Source organism: Oncorhynchus tshawytscha, linkage group LG29, assembly GCF_018296145.1.
Source record: "Oncorhynchus tshawytscha isolate Ot180627B linkage group LG29, Otsh_v2.0, whole genome shotgun sequence".
NCBI classification, from domain to species: Eukaryota; Metazoa; Chordata; class Actinopteri; order Salmoniformes; family Salmonidae; genus Oncorhynchus; species Oncorhynchus tshawytscha.
In genome coordinates, this window is record NC_056457.1 from 22,640,498 (window position 1) to 22,661,429 (window position 20,932).

At 42.3% G+C, this 20,932-nt stretch overlaps 1 protein-coding gene across 15 annotated transcripts in view; it reads left to right on the forward strand.

The window, feature by feature from the left end:
- LOC112233590 (LIM zinc-binding domain-containing Nebulette) overlaps positions 1-20,932 on the forward strand; it is a 119,384-nt gene that overhangs the window by 48,550 nt on the left and 49,902 nt on the right. For 4 of the 15 annotated variants that reach the window (XM_042308591.1, XM_042308594.1, XM_042308593.1 and 1 more), the window contains exons 1-14: positions 11,495-12,178; positions 12,309-12,383; positions 13,787-13,855; positions 14,148-14,249; positions 17,034-17,144; positions 17,455-17,565; positions 17,754-17,864; positions 18,244-18,354; positions 18,739-18,846; positions 19,080-19,190; positions 19,664-19,774; positions 20,169-20,276; positions 20,591-20,701; positions 20,809-20,919. In XM_042308591.1, the coding sequence (XP_042164525.1) occupies positions 11,612-12,178; positions 12,309-12,383; positions 13,787-13,855; positions 14,148-14,249; positions 17,034-17,144; positions 17,455-17,565; positions 17,754-17,864; positions 18,244-18,354; positions 18,739-18,846; positions 19,080-19,190; positions 19,664-19,774; positions 20,169-20,276; positions 20,591-20,701; positions 20,809-20,919 (1,917 nt within the window). In that variant the 5' untranslated portion in view covers positions 11,495-11,611. Of the gene's footprint in view, positions 1-3,991; positions 4,100-5,528; positions 5,548-11,486; positions 12,179-12,308; positions 12,384-13,786; positions 13,856-14,147; positions 14,250-17,033; positions 17,145-17,454; positions 17,566-17,753; positions 17,865-18,243; positions 18,355-18,738; positions 18,847-19,079; positions 19,191-19,663; positions 19,775-20,168; positions 20,277-20,590; positions 20,702-20,808; positions 20,920-20,932 lie in introns of those variants that run through there. The other 11 variants (XM_042308590.1, XM_042308587.1, XM_042308588.1 and 8 more) reach the window with 6 other exon arrangements.

The window sequence follows — 20,932 nt, forward strand, 5'->3', positions numbered from 1 at the left end:
AACAACAATGCAGACATACTGTACAAAATAGACAACATTTTGGGGCATGTCTGGCAACTGAACATTTTCATAAAACATACTATAAATCACCATCGTCTGAAGCTGTCATGTTTGGTAGCATGTTTTGGCGGCAGATTGTTGGTTCACTGAGGGACAGCTTTCCACTCAGTGGTCTCCAGAAGGAGTCAGGCTATGTCCCAGGCCAGGGAGAGGGGCATCTCTGTCTCTCTCACTCTCACACACACACTCTCACTCTCTGACACACACTCTCTTTCTCACACACACACACACACACACACACACACACACACACACACACACACACACACACACACACACACACACACACACACACACACACACACACACACACACACACACACACACACACACACACACTCACACAAAATATAGATGACAAAACTAGCTCTTGCACATTGATTGTTCATCCTCATTTGTGTTTTGTCCTATGAGTGTGTTGTGACATCGGTGCCTTCACTCCTGATGCACTTTCAGCTTTTGTCTGTTAACTGGCCTGGGATAATCCTCCCTCTCTGTCCCCTCAGAGTGCTGTCCTAACTGGCTCAGTGACCCTGACACAGTCACTGAGATCATGTTGGCCCCTGCTCATTATTGTCTGGCGGCCAAGCACCCCCACAATGGCCGTGCAGTTGCCCCCTCTGTTACCAGATGGTCTGAGATTCTATGTGTCAGAGAAACCGTATGAGGTAGCCATGCCCCCCTCTACAATCAGCCCACAATTCTTTGCAAACCCAGTCGGTGATACCTACTCATATCGATCCCTGTCCTCAAACCTGACTGAGGACATCCTCAGTGTAGAGCAACAGCCAGGTCTGTGTGTATTATTGCCGGCTCTCTCTGCACCAGCCATGGATGCTGTAATAAAAATAACTGTTATTACCTGACAGTGTAATTTACCATCAGAGATTTACTAGAGTAATTTACACCGGCGTCTCTCTCTCTCTCTCTCTTTCTCTCTGTCTCTCTGGTGGTCAGTGTGAGGGAGTGACTGTGCTTATCGACTATCACGGAGGAGCAAAGCAATGCCTTTCTCACCAGATCCATTCTACTGTTGTTTACCACGTACAGCACCTGCCCTAGAGCCACAAATAAACACAAGCCTCTTCACACCAATTGAGATGCTCTGTTAACGTATCTACCTGTCTGTTTCCATCAAAGTACACTGGTACACTATGAAACGTCTGCATAATGGATATATTATATAATGTACATCTGTACATCACAGGAGGTTGGTGGCCACTTAATTGGGGAGGACGGGAATGGTATCAAATACATCAAACATATGGTTTGTGTTTGAAGCCGCTCCATTCCAACCGTTATTATGATCCGTCCTCTCCTCAGCAGCCTCCACTGCTGAACATCTGACACTTTTCAGTGAGTCAACCAGCAGAACCCAGAGCTGAGAAGACTGCTGGATTTAATTCATATGGTTTTGGATGTGTCACAGGGTGGCCAACCCTAGCTCTTGGTGAGCTTCTAGCTACTTGTAGTAGGTATGCAGGCTTTTTCTCCAGCCCTGCTAAGTATGCAAGCTTAGTGGAACGAACTGCCCCTCGTCCCAGCCATTCCCTTGTGCTGTCTGAGAACCTCTGCCAGTCCCTCAGTCAGAAACATGAACGTCTGGGATATTTATCAACCTGTGTTTTTCTAGCTTTAATTTGACATGCTAATGATATGAGTCATAAATCACAGGTTGAGCCTTACATAACAGTAGCAATAATAGACTATTAATACTGAAGGACAGAATATCGCCACTGATAGGCTACTTTGAGAGAAATCAGCTGAAACGTGTACATTAAAGCCTCTTGGGTAAACTGATAAATGAATAACCCATTCTGTCCATGAGGTTTACACTCTTCATTACTGTAGGGCTCGGTAGCCTAGCTCTGTCTGTTCGTGTTTGTAAGAATTATACAGAAGGGTCTAAACTTATTGACACCCTTGATAATGATGAGTAATAATGACTCTATAAAATAAAGAATTCTAATACTGAGCTATACTGTATGCACCTTTTGTTGTTGAAATCATATTCTTTTATACTAATACAAATGCTCAGAGAAAGAGATTTTGTTGAATATGTAATAATTAATTTGCTCAAAAGGTAGGGGTCAAAATTATTGACACCCCTAAAGATTATTATAACTAAAGATGGGAAATCAAAATAAAGTAGTCAAAAGTTTAGTATTTGATCTCATATTCCTAGCGCGCAAGTGCAATGACTACATCAGGATTCTGACTCAATTGTAGTTTTTGGTTGTGTTTCAGATTATTTTCTACCATATAAAATAAATGGTAAATAATGTATTGTATTTTGGAGTCACTTTTATTGTAAATAAGAATAGAATATGTTTCTAAACACTCCTATGCTAACGGTAATGGTGAGAGATTAGCATGTCTTGGGGGTATGATATAAAATGCTAACCTCCCCTGTTATTGGTAATGGTGAGAGGTTAGCATGTCTTGGGGGTATGATATAAAATGCTAACCTCCCCTGTTATTGGTAATGGTGAGAGGTTAGCATGTTTTGGGGGTATGATATAAAATGCTAACCTCCCCTGTTATTGGTAATGGTGAGAGGTTAGCATGTCTTGGGGGTATGATATAAAATGCTAACCTCCCCTGTTATTGGTAATGGTGAGAGGTTAGCATGTTTTGGGGGTATGATATAAAATGCTAACCTCCCCTGTTATTGGTAATGGTGAGAGGTTAGCATGTCTTGGGGGTATGAAATAAAATGCTAACCTCCCCTGTTATTGGTAATGGTGAGAGGTTAGCATGTCTTGGGGGTATGATCTTTGATCCTCTAATGCTCTCACTCATCCTTATTCATGATTTATTCAGGACTATACGTAATCATGGTAGCATCCACATTCATGTTGTGTAGTGTTTATGTAGTGTTTTGAAACATACTAATTTCTTATTTTCAAATACAAAACATTTGACTACTTTATAAGAATCTTTAGGGGTATCAATAATTTTGACCCCTACATATTTTTGATTTTTGTATTTCTTGATTTTTGTATTAACACAAAATAATATAATTTGTAATATGTACATGTAGGTAGGGGTAAAGTGACATGAATCCTTGACTAACGGTAGCCTAGCGGGTAGGAGCGTTGGGCCAGTAACCAAAAGGTTGCTGGATCAAATCCCTGAGATGACAATCTGTTGTTCTGCCCCTGAGCAAGGCCATTAACCCACTGTTCCCCGGTGGCCGATGACGTGGATATCGATAAAGGCAACCCCCCCCGCACCTCTCTGATTCAGAAGGGTTGGGTTAAGACACATTTCAGTTGAATGCATTCAGTTGTACATCCCCCTTTTCCTTTGCTTTTCTTTACAATCCTATATAGCTAGCAGTCTAGTGATGTATGAATTATTCCTAGTGTGCCCTTGACAAAGTATAATTATTCCACACAATAAGATAACGATCAGGTGTGCCACATTAATACTTTATGTAAGAGCTTATGTCATGATATGAGACTTCAAAGTGTTGGAGAATAAAGCTCTCAAAACTCCAATAGTCAAAGATGAAGGTTTAATTAGAATTCTAATTTGCGTTTAATATGTTCCCTACACAAAGCTATTGTATAGTGTGGGTATCTACAAGATGAACGGCTTTGAATCAAGAATAATTTTGTCGGAATTGTTGTCTTGCTCTTTAGCGATGAGAGGGACTGTCCTTTTAAATATTTTCAGAGATTAAATGGAACCAAGAACAAACCTAAACTAACCAGCTTATTTCCAAACAAAACACTTAATTTGTTTTAGACCAGCCTCTTTTTACCCTGGTATCTTCAGTTCAAAACAGCAGGCTCTCTTTCTCATCACAATACTTGTCAGACTATTGTGTTGCAGCTTAGAACCACCGTGGAAAGGAAGGATTTTCAAATGGCAAAGTATTACGACTAAGTCGTTTTTCAAATCTCATCCCTGTCTCTTGTTTCAGGTGAAATACAAAAAGGACTTTGAGGATAGCAAAGGCAGAGGCTTCAGCATTGTATCTGACACACCAGAGCAACAGAGACTGAGGAAGACACAGGAGCAGATCAGTAATGTATGCTTCTGTGTGGTCACTTCCTCTATATCCCCTGGTCTCCATGGTTACCCCTCCTTCCTCTTCCTGTCCTTGTTACCTCATCACACCCCTGACCTTAGTGTGGGTGTCCTGTTTGTACTGTTGTGGGGTGTCTGTCAATGTTACGTAATGTGGAGGAATGGAGGAGAGGAAAGTGTCTGAACTGTGTGTGTGTGTTTGTGTGTGCGTGTGTGTGTGTGCGTGTGTGTGTGTGCGCGTGTGCGCGTGCGTGCAAGTGAGCGAGCGAAGTGGTGCGTGAAAGCTGGACGAGTGTGTGAATCAGAGGGTGCATTTTGGTCACTGAGCGAAATCACGGGTTTGCACAACACACACACACACACACACACACACTCAACATACACTCAACATACAGTATGCTCCTCTCTCTCTTTCTTCTCTTATCTGGTCCTATCAACTCATAATCTCTCTTCTGTATCACAGACTGACTACATTGAAATAATACACGTACCGAATGTCTACCTTTCCATAATGACACCCACACATGCACATACTACAGTACTGGGAAGTGCACGAGGGGCTTTCACACGGCCAGCCTCAGTTTATGTAGATGACATATAACAGTTAAGCGGTGCCAGTGAACATCCCTGTCCCAACCCCTCGACTCAAGAATATGCTGAGACCAAATGTGCTGCCAAACGAATTCAACACTCCTATCAGGTGAGAAATCTACCTCGGGTGCATCTCAATAGTCTAATTTGGCTTCCTCTCCTCTCCTCGTTTCCTTTATCTGCTACATAAGACAGTGTGGGTGAATCCACATGGGGGATTCCTACTAGGGAGGTCCTGCTGTCAAGTGTTTTCACATCAGTTCAAAGGAAAGGAGACAAGGAAAGGACATTGCTTTAGACTGATGACATTGTCTTGGGTCCCCTTTAAATACAACACACTAGGGGCTCTATTCAGTCCTTGGCGCTGAAGATCCGCTTCATAGCACGATTAACAGTTAAAGGTAATGTTCCCACCATCGCTGAGACTTCACTCATGGTAAACGCTGCATATGTCAGAAATTACCTTTACATTTTAATGCAGGTCTTCCGAGATACTAAAGTGATACGGATTGAATCCAGCCCTTACTCTTCTACATACTGTATGTTATGTGTCTAACTAATTCCACGGAGGGCCGAGTGTCTCCGGGTTTTCGCTCCTCCCTTGTACTATATTGATGAAATAAGGTCACTGATCAGTTAGGAACTCCCCTCACCTGGTTGTCTAGGTCTTAATTGGACACACTGAAAGGAGAAACCAAAAACCAGCAGACACTCAGCCCTCCATGGAATGAGTTTGTCACCCCTGTTGTATGTGCTCTCACCATATCTGATTTTAGTGCCCGCAGGTCCTCCAGGGGGAGGATAGGGTTACGGGCGCCATCGTCCCAGATGTGGCACATTAACCCACTGCTGATCCAGGTAAGTGACCCCCACTCACTGCCCAGGGCCAACTCGTCTGACTGTGTGATTGCATTATTCCGCTGTGTAAACCCACTCGTAGAGTATTACCGTGGATACACCTACCTCCTTCATTAATTAACACATCAGAGCACACGTGGAGGGCACTCTGAAACCAACGCTTGGTTCTGTTACCAGGAGGACACTCTGAACCCTATAGGAAATTCTTTGTTGTTATGTTGTTTTTTACTCTAAAAAGTGCTATCAGAGAGGAGCATATCAATGCTGCTAGTCTAATCCAAATACCAGCCTAATAAATCTTTATTATATAACATCTATTAAATGCCTGTGTGTGTCATCTAGCACTTTTGGCAGGTTTTCAGGGCCTAAAAGCATCTTGCCAGAGCATGAGACATCTATCCTTCTGCTAATGCTACATTACCCTCAGGTTTAGGTGCTAATGCTAGTTAGCGGCTAATGCTACATTACCCTCAGGTTTAGGTGCTAATGCTAGTTAGTGGCTAATGCTACATTACCCTCAGGTTTAGCTGCTAATGCTAGTTAGCAACTAATGCTACATTAGCCTCAGAACAACATATAAACTTGACTTGTATATGAATGGTATAGTACTGAGACAGGGTTGAATGCCTTCTGTTTCTGCATCATGGCTAGTATGACGCTAAGAATGCAGAGTGGAGGCCCCCCAAAATACACACCCACTTCTATCGCTTCTTCCGCACTGGCCCAGAATCCTCTGGTGTGGTTTTCAACCACATCTGGGTTGTTACGGGCTCTTTTTAGCTGCACCACGCCTACCAGTCTTACCCTGTTATCAAATCCCAAATAACATGGAAAAACATGCATGGGGTTATTTATACAAACAGTCTTCCCATATGCATCAGCAACTTCATCATACATACAGTTGAAGTCGGAAGTTTACATACTTAGGTTGGAGTCATTAAACCTTGTTTTTAAAACAATCCACAAATTTCTTGTTAACAAGCTATAGTTTTGGCAAGTCGGTGAGGACATCTACTTTGTGCATGACACAAGTAATTTTTCCAACTATTGTTTACAGACAGATTATTTCACTTATAATTCACTGTATCACAATTCCAGTGGGTCAGAAGTTTACATACACTAAGTTGACTGTGCCTTTAACCAGCTTGTAAAATTCCAGAAAATTATGTCATTGCTTTAGAAGCTTCTGGTAGGCTAATTGACATAATTTGAGTCAATTGGAGGTGTACCTGTGGATGTATTTCAAGGCCTACCTTCAAACTCGGTGCCTCTTTGTTTGACATCATTGATTTCAAATCTTTGTTTGAAATCAAAAGAAATCAGCCAAGACCTCTGAAAAAACTGTAGACCTCCACAAGTCTGGTTCATCCTTGGGAGCAATTTCCAAGCACCTGAAGGTACCACATTCATCTGTACAAACAATAGTACGCAAGTATAATCAGCATGGAACCATGCAGCCGTCATACCGCTCAGGAAGGAGACGAATGTACTTTGGTGCGAAAAGTGCAAATCAATCCCAGAACAACAGCAAAGGATGTTGTGAAGATGCTGGAGGAACCAGGTACAAAAATATCTATATCCACAGTACAACGAGTCCTATATTGACATAACCTGAAAGGCTACTCAGCAAGGAAGAAGCCACTGCTCCAAAACCGCCATAAAAAAGCCAGACTACGGTTTGCAACTGCACATGGGGACAAAGATTGTACTTTTTGGAGAAATGTCCTCTGGTCTGATGAAATAAAAATAGAACTGTTTGGCCATAATGACCATCATTATGTTTGGAGGAAAAGGGGGGAGGCTTGCAAGCCGAAGAACACCATCTCAACGGTAAAGCAGGGGGGTGGCAGCATCATGTTGTCAGGGTGCGTTGCTGCAGGAGCGACTGGTGCACTTCAAAAAAATAGATGGCATCATGAGGGAAGAAAATTATGTGGATATATTGAAGCAACATCTCAGGACGTCTGTCAGGAAGTTAAAGCTTGGTCGCAAATGGTTCTTCCAAATGGACAATGACCCCAAGCATACTTCCAAAGTTGTGGCAAAATGGCTTAGGAACAACAAAGTCAAGGTATTGGAGTGGCCATCACAAAGCCCTATCCTCAATCCCATAGAAAATGTGTGGACAGAACTGAAAAAGCATGTGCGAGCAAGGAGGCCTACACACCTGACTCAGTTACATCAGCTCTGTCAGGAGGAATGGGCCAAAATTCACCCAACTTATTGTGGTAAGCTCGTGGAAGGCTACCCAAAACGTTTGACCCAAGTTAAACAATTTAAGGCAATGCTACCAAATACTAATTGAGTGTATGTAAACTTGTGACCCACTGGGAATGTGATGAAATAAATAAAAGCTGAAAGAAATCATTCTCTCTGATATTATTCTGACATTTCACGTTCTTAAAATAAACTGACCTAACTGACCTAAGACAGACCTAAGAATTTTTACTTTGATTAAATGTCAGGAATTGTGAAAATGTATTTGGCTAAAGTGTATGTAAACTTCCGACTTCAACTGTACACGGATATGCAGTAGCTGTTTTGAATTATCCCTAATTTGAAAATAACTGGATAGAAATCCCTTCCCTGTTGCGTTGATTTTGGGACTCATTTTCCTTTTAATCTAACCAGAAAATATAATTTTATTTGGGATTGGTTGTTTATGTTAATGCGGTCCATAGGAGGGTTGCGAGTCCCACTCTAAAGGCTGTCCCATCCCTGTTTCCCTCCTAACCTTCCGGTTACTAGTCTAACCACTAGGCTACCTGCTGCCCCACCTGTGCGAATACAGGATGAGTAAATGATGAATAAATACATTTTAGCTATTGTCAAGATCATGTTAAAAAACAAACATAAGGTGACTTACTGTAAATCAAGGATTTTAGTTCTCATACTGCATCCCCAATTTACTGCTAACAGACCGAGGCAGTGGATTTGCAATCAGTACTTTATAAATAGTGCTGACGTGATGTATCAAAAGCACAGGCTTTTATGGCTCTGATGTAAAATGTGACTAAATGGAAAGTAGCGACAGTGTTCACACGAGATGAAGTGCAGCAGTGACCACATGATTGGCCCTCAGGTATGTTTGTTTTGGATTTTTCTGCAAGCGATGTTGACAGAGCTTCAAAGGAGACAATGATGGGTCGAAACTTTTACATTTTATCTCGAGATTTTGGCTGTTTGGTCCCCCTTTGAAATGGTTGAGTGAACTTAGCAGCCAGATGGCTGCCCTATTAAGCCAGCATCTGACACCCTACTAAAAAAACTATTTTCGCTCATGCCACTCTGTTCATGCTACTGTATGAACGGTCCTGTTCATGCTACTGTATGAACGGTCCTGTTCATGCTACTGTATGGACGGGCACACTATTCTTGCAGCCCAAACCTCACTCCACAATGTAAAGTCCAAACCCGAGGTTTTGTTTTCTTCTAAATACTTTGAGCATTTTAATTGAGCCTGCCTGGAGTGCCAGATGGTAGGGAGTTGCACATTTGGGACCATTCCATTGATTCCAGCTCAATCTGGCGAAGCTAAAGTGTTTAAAAGAAAACAAATACAGGTTGAACCCAGTTTTCGTGCAACATCATTGTCTTCAAAAATTACCCTCTAAAGAGCAGTGCATATTGTGATCCACATTACTGAAACCTCATTACCTCCAACATATAATCTGCCATAGCGACCTGCAGTGCTATTTAGGCGAGAAGCCTAATGAATGACTTTCACAGTCAATGTGGTGCTCATCTATCTCGGGAATGTCGTGTGTCACAGGAGTACCCAACCAGAAACCTACAAGGCTTCTCCTCTCCAATCCTAAAGGACTGCTAAGATGTTATTTGCTCCATAGTACTACATTTCAATGAACTCTAATTGATTGACACTAATTGATGGTTGAATTGCTACAGTCCACACCCTTGGCTTCTCTGGGCCGTATGAATAACTCTGTCAGCGATGGAGAAAGCTTTAGGTCACTGACAGTACTCTCAACTGTAAATGAATATTGATGAGCTGGCAATATCATCCCAGACTACCGTTGCTGGTAGTCGTGGCAGAATTGTCTGTTTCTATTAGATTAGACGGTGGACAGGGATGACACATGGCTTTCAGTGATTGTTTTTCCACTGTAATAGCCTCGACTGTGTGGAGTACCCCAAAACATGCACATTTCTTGCTGTTTCCTAGAATCTTGTTTGTACTGATTGCAGAGTAGAAGTTGTGCATAGGTGGGTGGGCATGAGGTAATGAGGGTGATGACTGATTTCAGTCAGAAAAACTTAACCCTTCACAGTATCCTATAAATTGACATTAAAACCCTCTTCCTGGGGTTTATTATGGATCCCCATTAGTTCCTGCCAAGCAGCTACTCTTCCTGAGTTCCAAACACATTAAGGCCCTTACATTACATCTAAAACAGTACATCATAGAACATTATTACACCATGACATGTTTAAAATACCAAATGTATAATACCACCACACAACAATTTTACTAATAGCCATTGCATGCTTTACAAACAATGTTGAATTGTTTTGTCCTTTTTGTGTGTTCAAAACCCCTAACTTTTTTCCCCCTGACACACTTACTCAGAAGTAAACACATTGGTTTCAGTTCCTCTCAGGTAAACAAGAGAAAGAAAAGTATTGTATAGCAAGCCTGAAATTCACACATCCATCTACACAACGAAAAGAGCATTATACAACTCAGGGGTGTCAAACATACGGCCAGCGGGTGGTTTGAGCTAAAAGGTGAAGGCTCTTTTGTGTTGGGGCTGAATAAAGGTGAGGGCTCTGCTACCACAGCTCTGCTCAGTGCCTTTGAGATAAGAGCCCAGGCACATGACCGCATGCAGGAAGACTAGGGCCTTCTTTAACTGACTGCCCATGGACGACCTCTCTGCTAATAGGGAGTGCAGACATGTTGCTAGAGCTATTGACTGGCACACTGCGGTTCCACAGGATCTAGTTTTAAAACAGGCATTCTTCAGATTAGAATGTTAATGTGTTATATTTATTTGCCATCTCTTTGACTTTTCTGTGTAATTTAAATGGCTAGAAGCCAGGGCATTGAGAGCAATGCGAAACAACTTGATTTCTTTGTCTTTTAGAGAACTGTAATTTACTGTATGCTGACGACTTTGCATCTACAAGTGAATTTCCTCATATTCCATCTTGGCAGGATACATAATAACAACAAGTGCTGCTTGTTGCAACATGAGTCACTGAGCCAAATTGAATTTCCTCACTGTAGACTCACTGGTATCAAGATTTGGTTCCAAATGGGTCTGTTATCCAGTTAAAGCTATCCAGCTTTCTTTGTGCCATACAAACCCAATGCTACCCTATCCACTACATATAATAAGAGGAGAAAACCTCCCACAGGACTGGTGCCTAAAGCCCTATATTTAGGGGTCAATTATGGTAATAGTCAGGTCTAAATTAGGGATATTGAATGTTAACGCCAATTAATTGTGTCCTGCATCCAATCAGCTTGTTTGGAGACTGAGTGGGAGGACGGGAGTGTAAAGCGCTCTGGTAATATTATTCTCATGCCAACTCCTCCATATCTGCTTTATTGGCCTCAACTTTTCACTCCTCTCCACTGGTCTCTTCATTCTGTCATGGTTACCCATAAGGTCAGGCCAGTGAAGGTTTTAGGTTGTAAGGTTAAAGGTTGAAGGTTAAGGAGGGTGTTGCCTTTTTGGACTTGCACTTGTTATCTCAAATAACAAAAATACTTTGGTTATTAGAGGACACGTCTGGATTGGGACATTCCATCCAGTGTGCAACACCTTTCCTGAACCTCCTCACCCTCCCACCCTTAAGACTGGCCCTCTAATTCACATGTACGGCATCACCATTGATAACACCCTAAGTGGGGTCTAAATCGGGAAAGTGGGGATGATAAGGAGTACCCAACATAGAGTCAAGAGGGAGAGTTGAGGCAGAAAACAAAATCCTTCCAGAACAGCGTTTTGACTCTTAGGCTGGCCACATTTACATTACCTGCCTCAAAACCATCTATTTTGTGTGTTTTACTGTTTTTTTTTACCCAGAAGTCACCTAGATGGAAGAAACGTCAGAGGAAACGGGCAGCTTGATGGAAGAAACGTCGGGAAAAGCTCTCACCTCGATGGAAGGAACATTGATGGAAACAGTCACCTTGATGCATGGAACGTCGGAGGAAACGGTCACCTTGATGCATGGAGCGTCGGAGGAAACGGTCACCTTGATGCATGGAACGTCGGAGGAAATGGTCACCTTGATGGAAGAATCGGTCAACTTGATGGATGGAACGTCGGAGGAAACGGTCACCTTGATGGAAGGAACGTCAGAGGAAACGGTCACCTTGATGGAAGGAATGTCAGAGGAAACGGTCACCTTGATGGAAGGAACGTCAGAGGAAACGGTCACCTTGATGGAAGGAACGTCAGAGGAAACGGTCACCTTGATGGAAGGAATGTCAGAGGAAACGGTCACCTTGATGGAAGGAATGTCAGAGGAAACCGTGTCGGGAGAAGCAGTGGTGGTCAAGCGTGCTACAGGACGAGTCACCTGGATGGAAGAACCATCGGAGGAAACGGTGCTGGGAGAAGCAGCAGTGGACGAGCATGGCACAGAAGGGGCAGTCGAGGTGAGAACACCAGTTGGCGTTGCCCCGGCCTGTGTGTCTTTCTGATGACCTTGGCACAGACGGGCATGCTTTTCTAAAGCTGTGGGGGGATTTATACCTACTGTAGCTATGTGCTTTGTTCTCCTGTCAGGCCTCGACTGCTAAGCCCGTCTTGCGCAGACCCAGTGTGCATGTCGCCAGGAGGTGCAGTGTTCTAGCAAGTGACGTAAGTAGAATTCATCCTCTGTGTTCTCTAATACAGCCTGTTGTAATTGTGCGAAGTTGTGGCAGGATTCACTGCAGTGTCCAGTAATGGGTTATAGCCACCTGTAAAGGATTTGGAGGAAAGCCCTTGAGGGATTTAGTCATGCCTACACCACAGCACCACAGATGAAGAGGCTTGTTGGCCAATCTGGGGATAATTCATCTGGACCTAAATGAGAGGTTGGACCCTTTTTTGTGCTCAACACCCTTAGGAGATAGAGATTACTATGGAAGCTAAGCTCAAAAAGAGGTGAGTCTGGCATCTGAAGGTGTCCTAAAATAGCTATTTTGGATTTCAGCTGCTTATCATTCAGAAGACCCCGCCCCCTCATTTTTCCTCTGGTCATATGGAGAAAAAACGTGAGGGCGGGATGACTGGTTAAAGAGATTTGCAATTGGCCATTTGAATGTTTCCCTGTTGTCTGTCAACATAATAAACCAATTATTTTGCACCATGAATCTGCATAATTACTTGTTAACCATCTGTGATGTAGAATAATTCCGACATGTCTCAAAGTGCTCTCTAATTATGACACCCACCACTTAGTGGAGATAAAACTTTTAGCAACTGCTGGCCATACAATTTCACACAAGAACGGAGAAACACTCTGGCTATTTGAATACTTTTGGCAGGAAAAAATTAATTTGTGGAAACATGATTACAGGACATAAATAATTAACATTCTGACACTACAGTATATTACTTCCGTGTAGTTTTATTATATTTCGTGTTCTCTTTTCCTCTCTCTTCAGTGTCTGAGTCCCCTAGTTGAATACATGGAAATACCTTCTCTATTCCCCCCTGTTCTGGAGATGTAGAAGCTTTTTTTTGCCTGACTTTTTGCTGGTAAAATGTAGAAGGTCAAATATATGCCCCCATTGTAATGCCATGCCAGTGGTTGGTACAGTGTCCAAATGGAAAAGCATTGATAAGCAGTATCAGCCAGAGGAACAATTGTCTAGCTGAGCTTTTGTCTGCTTCATGCTGTAGCTACAATAGACACTGTAACACAATCGGTACAGTCAGACAACGTGCCAAGCAGACCCATACACTTAAGTTACTGTATTCATTAGTAATGAGCTCTTAGTGCACGGTCACCCATATAAAGTGCCTTATTAGTTTATTAGCTTCCAACTGGCTCATTCATCCACTCTCCTCTCCCTTGTAACTATTCCCCAGGTCGTTGCTGTAAATGAAAATGTGTTATCAGTCAATTTACCTGGTAAAATAAATGTGTCATTACCTAATTACTGTAGCTTGCAATAAGCTTATTTTCAACCATTATGAGGCCCAACATATCAGCTGTCATCCTACAGGTTTTAACCCTCTGCAGACTGTAACTATGTGCTTTGTCCTCCTGTCAGGCCTCGGCTGCTAAGCCCGTCTTGCCCGAACCCGGTTTTGCCAGGAGATGCAGTGTTCTGGCAAGTGACGTAAGTAGGATTCATCCTCTTTGTTCTTTACAGCCTGTTGTTTTTGTGGGAGGATGTGGCAGGATTGGCTCAGTGTCCAGTAATGGGGTGTAGCCACCTGTAAAGGTTTTGGAGGAAAAGCAGCCTGTGTAGATAACGATATGCTGAAAACGGTATGCTTTGTATCGACCTGTATTTTACTGTTTGTCATGACCATGTTATTAAAATAATAAAGTTGTCCTTCAAATATTGTGGGTGGTGGTGGGCCTAAGAAAGACAAAATAACAAAACATAACACCCTGCTACCCTGTAGGTGAAATACAAGGAGGGCTATGAGAAATCCAAGGCCCAGAACCTCTTCATCCCCGATGTAGAGTTTCAGCATTCCAAGAACATCAACGCTTTCATCTCTGAGGTGAGTTGTGTGTTGTTGACGTCATTCTCTGTCTATCTCGCTCTCCCCCTCCCCCTATCTCGCTCTCTCTCTCCCCTGTCCTTGGCACCTTGGCAAACCGCAGAGACACAACACATTCCTCGGCACTGAGCTTTGTCATTCCAGTCACAGTGTCTGTCAGCCCTGTGATAGAAAGGTATTGTTTTGGTGCTCTACTTGTGGATAGACTGTCCTGTCGATTGTTAACAGGCCCTAGTTGCACTTTTAAAGTGCATTCCGCTTCTATCAACACACACATTCATAACACACATACATGTATATGAATGTGTATAGATGTGTGTACATACATCATGCACATAAACAGACAAACAACAGTTTGACTGAATAAAACTCACATCAATATTCAACACGGATGCTTCACCTTAAGCTCTCACAAGCTTAATATATTCATATAATGTGACCTTTCACTGTGAAAAAGGCTTGGCTGGTCTTTTAAACATGGATAGAAGCAAAATCATTTTTTTACGCTTGGCCCAACATCCTAAAAGCATTAAAACAGTAGTGCATCCTTTCCTCTGGTTATTTCCTTATCATTTTTTAATAAAAAAATAAAAGATGTGCCCCCTTTACCTCCAATTTCGTGGTATCCAATTGTTAGTAGTTACTACAGTGGGGCAAAAAAGTATTTAGTCAGCCACCAATTGTGCAAGTTCTCCCACTTAAAAAGATGAGAGAGGCCTGTAATTTTCATCATTGGTACACTTCAACTATGACAGACAAAATGAGAAGAAAAAATCCAGAAAATCACATTGTAGGATTTTTAATGAATTTATTTGCAAATTATGGTGGAAAATAAGTATTTGGTCACCTACAAACAAGCAAGATTTCTGGGTCTCACATACCTGTAACTTCTTCTTTAAGAGGCTCCTCTGTCCTCCACTCTTTACCTGTATTAATGGCATCTGTTTGAACTTGTTATCAGTATAAAAGACATCTGTCCACAACCTCAAACAGTCACACTCCAAACTCCACTATAGCCAAGACCAAAGAGCTGTCAAAGGACACCAGAAACAAAATTGTAGACCTGCACCAGGCTGGGAAGACTGAATCTGCAATAGGTAAGCAGCTTGGTTTGAAGAAATCAACTGTGGGAGCAATTATTAGGAAATGGAAGACATAATAATGATAATCTCCCTCAATCTGGGGCTCCACGCAGGATCTCACGCCGTGGGGTCAAAATGATCACAAGAACGGTGAGCAAAAATCCCAGAACCACACGGGGGGACCTAGTGAATGACCTGCAGAGAGCTGGGACCAAAGGAACAAAGCCTACCATCAGTAACACACTACGCCTCCAGGGACTCAAATCATGCAGTGCCCTCTGCTTAAGCCAGTACATGTCCAGGCCCGTCTGAAGTTTGCTAGAGAGCATTTAGATGATCCAGAAGAAGATTGGGAGAATGTCATATGGTCAGATGAAACCAAAATAGAACTTTTTGGTAAAAACTCAACTCGTCGTGTTTGGAGGACAAAGAATGCTGAGTTGCATCCAAAGAACACCATACCTACTGTGAAGCATGGGGGTGGAAACATCATGCTTTGGGGCTGTTTTTCTGCAAAGGGGCCAGGACGACTGATCCGTGTAAAGGAAAGAATGAATGGGGCCATGTATCGTGAGATTTTGAGTGAAAACCTCCTTCCATTAGCAAGGGCATTGAAGATGAAACGTGGCTGGGTCTTTCAGCATGACAATGATCCCAAACACACCGCCCGGGCAACGAAGGAGTGGCTTCGTAAGAAGCATTTCAAGGTCCTGGAGTGACCTAGCCAGTCTCCAGATCTCAACCCCATAGAAAATCTTTGGAGGGAGTTGAAAGTCCGTGTTGCCCAGCAACAGCCCCAAAACATCACTGCTCTAGAGGAGATCTGCATGGAGGAATGGGCCAAAATACCAACAACAGTGTGTGAAAACCTTGTGAAGACTTACAGAAAACATTTGACCTCTGTCATTGCCAACAAAGGGTATATATCAAAGTATTGAGATAAACTTTTGTTTATTGACCAAATACTTATTTTCCACCATAATTTGCAAATAAATTCATTAAAAATCCTACAATGTGATTTTCTGGATTTTTTCTTCTCATTTTGTCTGTCATAGTTGAAGTGTACCTATGATGAAAATTACAGGCGTCTCTCATCTTTTTAAGTGTGAGAACTTGGACAATTGGTGGCTGGCTAAATACTTTTTTGCCCCACTGTATCTGGTCTCATCGCTACAACTCCCGTACGGGCTCGGGAGAGACGAAGGTCGAAAGCCAAGCGTCCTCTGAAACACAACCCAACCAAGTCGCACTGCTTCTTAACACAGTGCACATCCAACCCGGAAGCCAGCCGCACCAATGTGTCGGAGGAAACACCGTGCACCTGGCGACCTGATTAGCGTGCACTGCGCCCGGCCTGCCACAGGAGTCGCTAGTACGCGATGAGACAAGGATATCCCTACCGGCCATACCCTCCCTAACCCGGACGACGCTAGGCCAATTTGTGTCGCCCCACGAACCTCCCGGACCTCTCGGCGGCCGGCTGCGACAGAGCCTGGGCGTGAACCCAGAGTCTCTAGACCACTGCACCACCCGGGAGGCCCTTTCCTTATCATTTTAAGTTGTTTTTTCTCGTAAGCACTTAGTCTAAAATGACAATGTTCATAAACTATGACACAGGTATGTTTTGTGTTTGTGCATTTGTCTTAGCATGGATACTAGTAGGGATGATTTGTATTGTCTTTCCATCTCTGTTATGTTTTAGACCAAGTACAAGGAGGAAGGAAAGTTGGAAACAGCAATGTGTCTCTACTCAGTGCTTCCAGAAACAATGGCGACCCAACACGCCAGAGAGGCCTCCGAGCTACAGAGTGAGGTAGTGACATCACACCAAACCTCCTTGTTATTTCAGCCTCGCTGACTTAGCTACACAGAAGCGTTATAGAGTGTAATTGCTTGGCTGCATATGTCCAGCCTGATCATCTTGAGCTTGAAGTCACCCTTCACAGTAATTCCGAAACGGGTAGTTATTGTAAAAGAGAATGTGTGCTCGAAGACTTACCTGGCTTAAGGTTGAATACGTTCAGTTGGTAAATATGTTAAATGCCACTGAAACACTTTGGCATCAGATAAATAACAAGGATTACAGTAGATATTAATACAATACTAACTTGGTCTTTTTCCAGATCAAGTACAAAGGGAATGTGAAGACGGAGATATCCACTTCTCTCTACTCACTGCTCCCGGAGACCCTTGAGACTCAGTTTGCGAAGGAGCATTCGGACATGCTGAGTGAGGTGAGAACTTTTCCCACTTCTGACACCATTTGGTAAAATTGAGAACGAACGACATTCAAATCGGATATCATCCACTTGAGTGGCTGACGCATCAACCACAGTGCCAAGAAAATTCATTCACTTAGCACTGGTCTCGCAATATGCCTAGGAATGGCAGCGTTTTTGGAATGTGCTTGTTTCTTTTCCAGAGCAAGTACAGAGAGGAGGGGAAAAGGGAGATCTCCAGCAGCCTGTACTCGCTGCTTCCAGACACCACTGAGATGCAGCTCTCTAAAACAGTGAAAGAGTTCCAGAGTGAGGTAATACCACCCTCCTCTTCCTCTTCTTCCTCCACTTCCTCTTCTCATCATGAGGAGGAAAGATTTAACGACCGTATGGTAGCTTTAGTGTTACGCACATGGGGTCACTGTATAAACATTCTTTAACATTCTCCCTTTACTGATTGGCCAACCCGAGATGGCCAGTGGCGAAGACATCCGGGTACCTAGCCTCCACGGTCTGATGGGCAATGAACTGAGTCTACTTCCCAGTCAGACTGTTAGCTACCGTTCAAATCCCATGACCCCAGGCATGATCAATATACCACTGCCAGTATTAAACACAGCCTAGAGTGGTGAGACCAGAATACAATGAGTCAAGCAGTAAAAACCAACTGACGCTATTTCTCTTGTGTTGCAGAACAAGTACAGGGAGGCAGGGAAGAGAAGGCTGTCTACTTCCATGTATTCCCTGCTACCAGAGACCATGGAGATTCAACACGCCAAAGAGGCTTCTCTGCTACAGAGTGAGGTATTCTAACTTCAGTTCACTTCATTGGCCTTATTCAGGAACGTGTCTTAAGTGTGAAGGCAATCATCATTTATAATCAACATTTACAAACATGGACATTGATGACGACACAAGGTCACACCAACAGCCATAGACAACAGTGAAAATGTGAGGCGAGGGGAGGCGTGTTACGGTGTAGGATCAGTCCTAGTGTGTCCGCACCTTTGAAAAGAATGGAATTAAAGGCTCTAGCCCTTTAAAAGTGTGTTTAGTGTGATACCCACCTAAACCCAAGACAGTCAATGCCCTCTACTCAGTACATTTGAAAGAAAATGTTGAAGTGTTGAGCCTGAATTCAATTAGAACGTTGTCATTAGTTGCTGTTCTCTGTGTCTTCCTTTTCAGATGAAATACAAAGAGTTAAGCAAAGGTACTCTGTCCTCCCTCTACTCTCTACTCCCAGAGACCACAGAGATCCAGTTTGCCAGAGAAATGACAGAGATGCAGAGTGAGGTGTGTATTCATTTGTAAAGTCAGGGAAGCATTTACTGCAACTATAGTCTCAGAGCTATTTCAAGGTTTAGAACACCCCAAAATAAAAGTTTGTGAGATGTTTTGTGTACCTCAGAAGTGGTCTAAAGTTAAGCTCAGCCTCAGTCAATATTACATGTTGTGCAGATTGAATCTTGCTTATTGTCTATGCCTGGGTTTAAAAAATTGAGTATTTTTGCATTGTCATCCTTCAGAACAAATACAAAGAAAGTGGCAAAAGGAATTCCTCCAGTTGCATTTACTCTCAACTAGCAGAGACCCCTGAGACCCATTTTGCTAAAGCTGTGTCAGAACTCCAGAGTGAGGTATGGACATCAAGAACACAAAAATCAAAGCCAAATGTTAGGTAACACTTTACTTGAACGTTATTACTTACATAAGGACGTCATAGCCCATACATATCACATTCATAAGTAATGACATAAGCCTTTCATAATTGTATATGTCAAAAACAGCATAATAAAAAAAATATCAACTTGCGGTTGTTGGCATTTGACGTCAGCGTTTATGAAATACTTATATACTTGTGGTATGTGTGTTATGAATGTGTTATGAATGTGTTATGAAAGCCTTATGTAGACCCATTTCAATTGTCGATTTTTTTCATTGTATATTTGGTCCTTTTAAAGGGAAGTCTTTTTTTAGCTTTCCTGAGATATCTGTTATTGTTTTCGTGTCAGATAAAGTACAAGAAGGCAGTCAAGAAGGGAGTTTCTAGTTTTCTCTAGTTTTCATTTGAGGTAACCAATGTTTTCATGTAATGTTTCCTTTATTCCAGCTAAAGTACAAGGAAGGACTGAAAAAGGACACCTCCCCCAGTTTTTATTCTACGCTACCCGAAACAATTGAGACTAATTTTGCGAAACGACAATCAGCAATGCGAAGTGAGGTAAAGAATATGGCTGTGTGTATATGCTGTTAGAATACACAGGGAGTACAATGTGCATTCTCACAGAATGACTACATAAAAAAGGGAAGGTTCTTCTAAAAATAAATTGCCCTGAGTAGAATCTCAGATAAATCATGAATAATTTAATTAAATCTATCATGTATTTTAATTTGTGAATCAGCGGTTGGAAATGTTTCACGTCGCCTCTTCATTATCCAATTTATCAACAACAAAAAACAGAAGGAGTATATTTCTTGATGATTCACAAGGATTTGTAGCACTTTGTTGCATCGAGTGATGTAAAAAAGGCTTCATAAATAAATGTTATTGATTTATCCTCCAATCTTTTTAAGTTCAATCATGTTGACTCAAATTATTTTCCACCATTTTGTAGAAAAAGTATAAAGAGGACAGGAAGGAGAACTCCTTTAGCCTCTACTCTCTGCTCCCGGAGACACCAGAGACCCAGTTTGCAAAAGAGGTCTCCGACTTACAGAGCGAGGTAATTTCACAGCACAGAAGGCCTATGACTCATAGACATGAGTCACTGAATGATTAGAAGAATTTGGTGTTAAACTTTATAATACCGTTCATGAATAATCCATTGTAAATACTTATACATAATAATGCTTATTCATTGTACATGTTTACAAATAATGAAATAATAATACTTATACTTATTTATAGTTTATAAATACTTAAATGCTAATTCATTTAAGTTATTAGAAAGTATTACAGAAATGTATCATGAACTTCAGAGAATGTTTAAGAAGATTCAGGATCAAGAAGCACATATCTCCGTGTCTCCTCCTTCAGCTCAAGTATACAGAGGGGGGGAAGCAGAAGATCTCGACAAGCCTGTATTCTCTGCTTCCCGAGACCACAGAGACCCAGTTGGCCAAGCAGATGTCTGAAATGCAGAGCGAGGTGAACATTCATTCCAAACAAAATCTGACTTTCGTTAAAGTTCACTTTACACTTGTCTGCACAAGGGCCCTGCAATGTGAATTGATAGTTTTCTTGTGGTGTTGCAGACCAAGTACAAGGAAGTGGGCAAGAGGGAGGTGGTCACTTCTTTGTACTCTCTACTCCCTGAGACCAAGGACATCCAGCACGCCAAAGAAGCGTCCCTGTTACGGAGTGAGGTACTATATATTC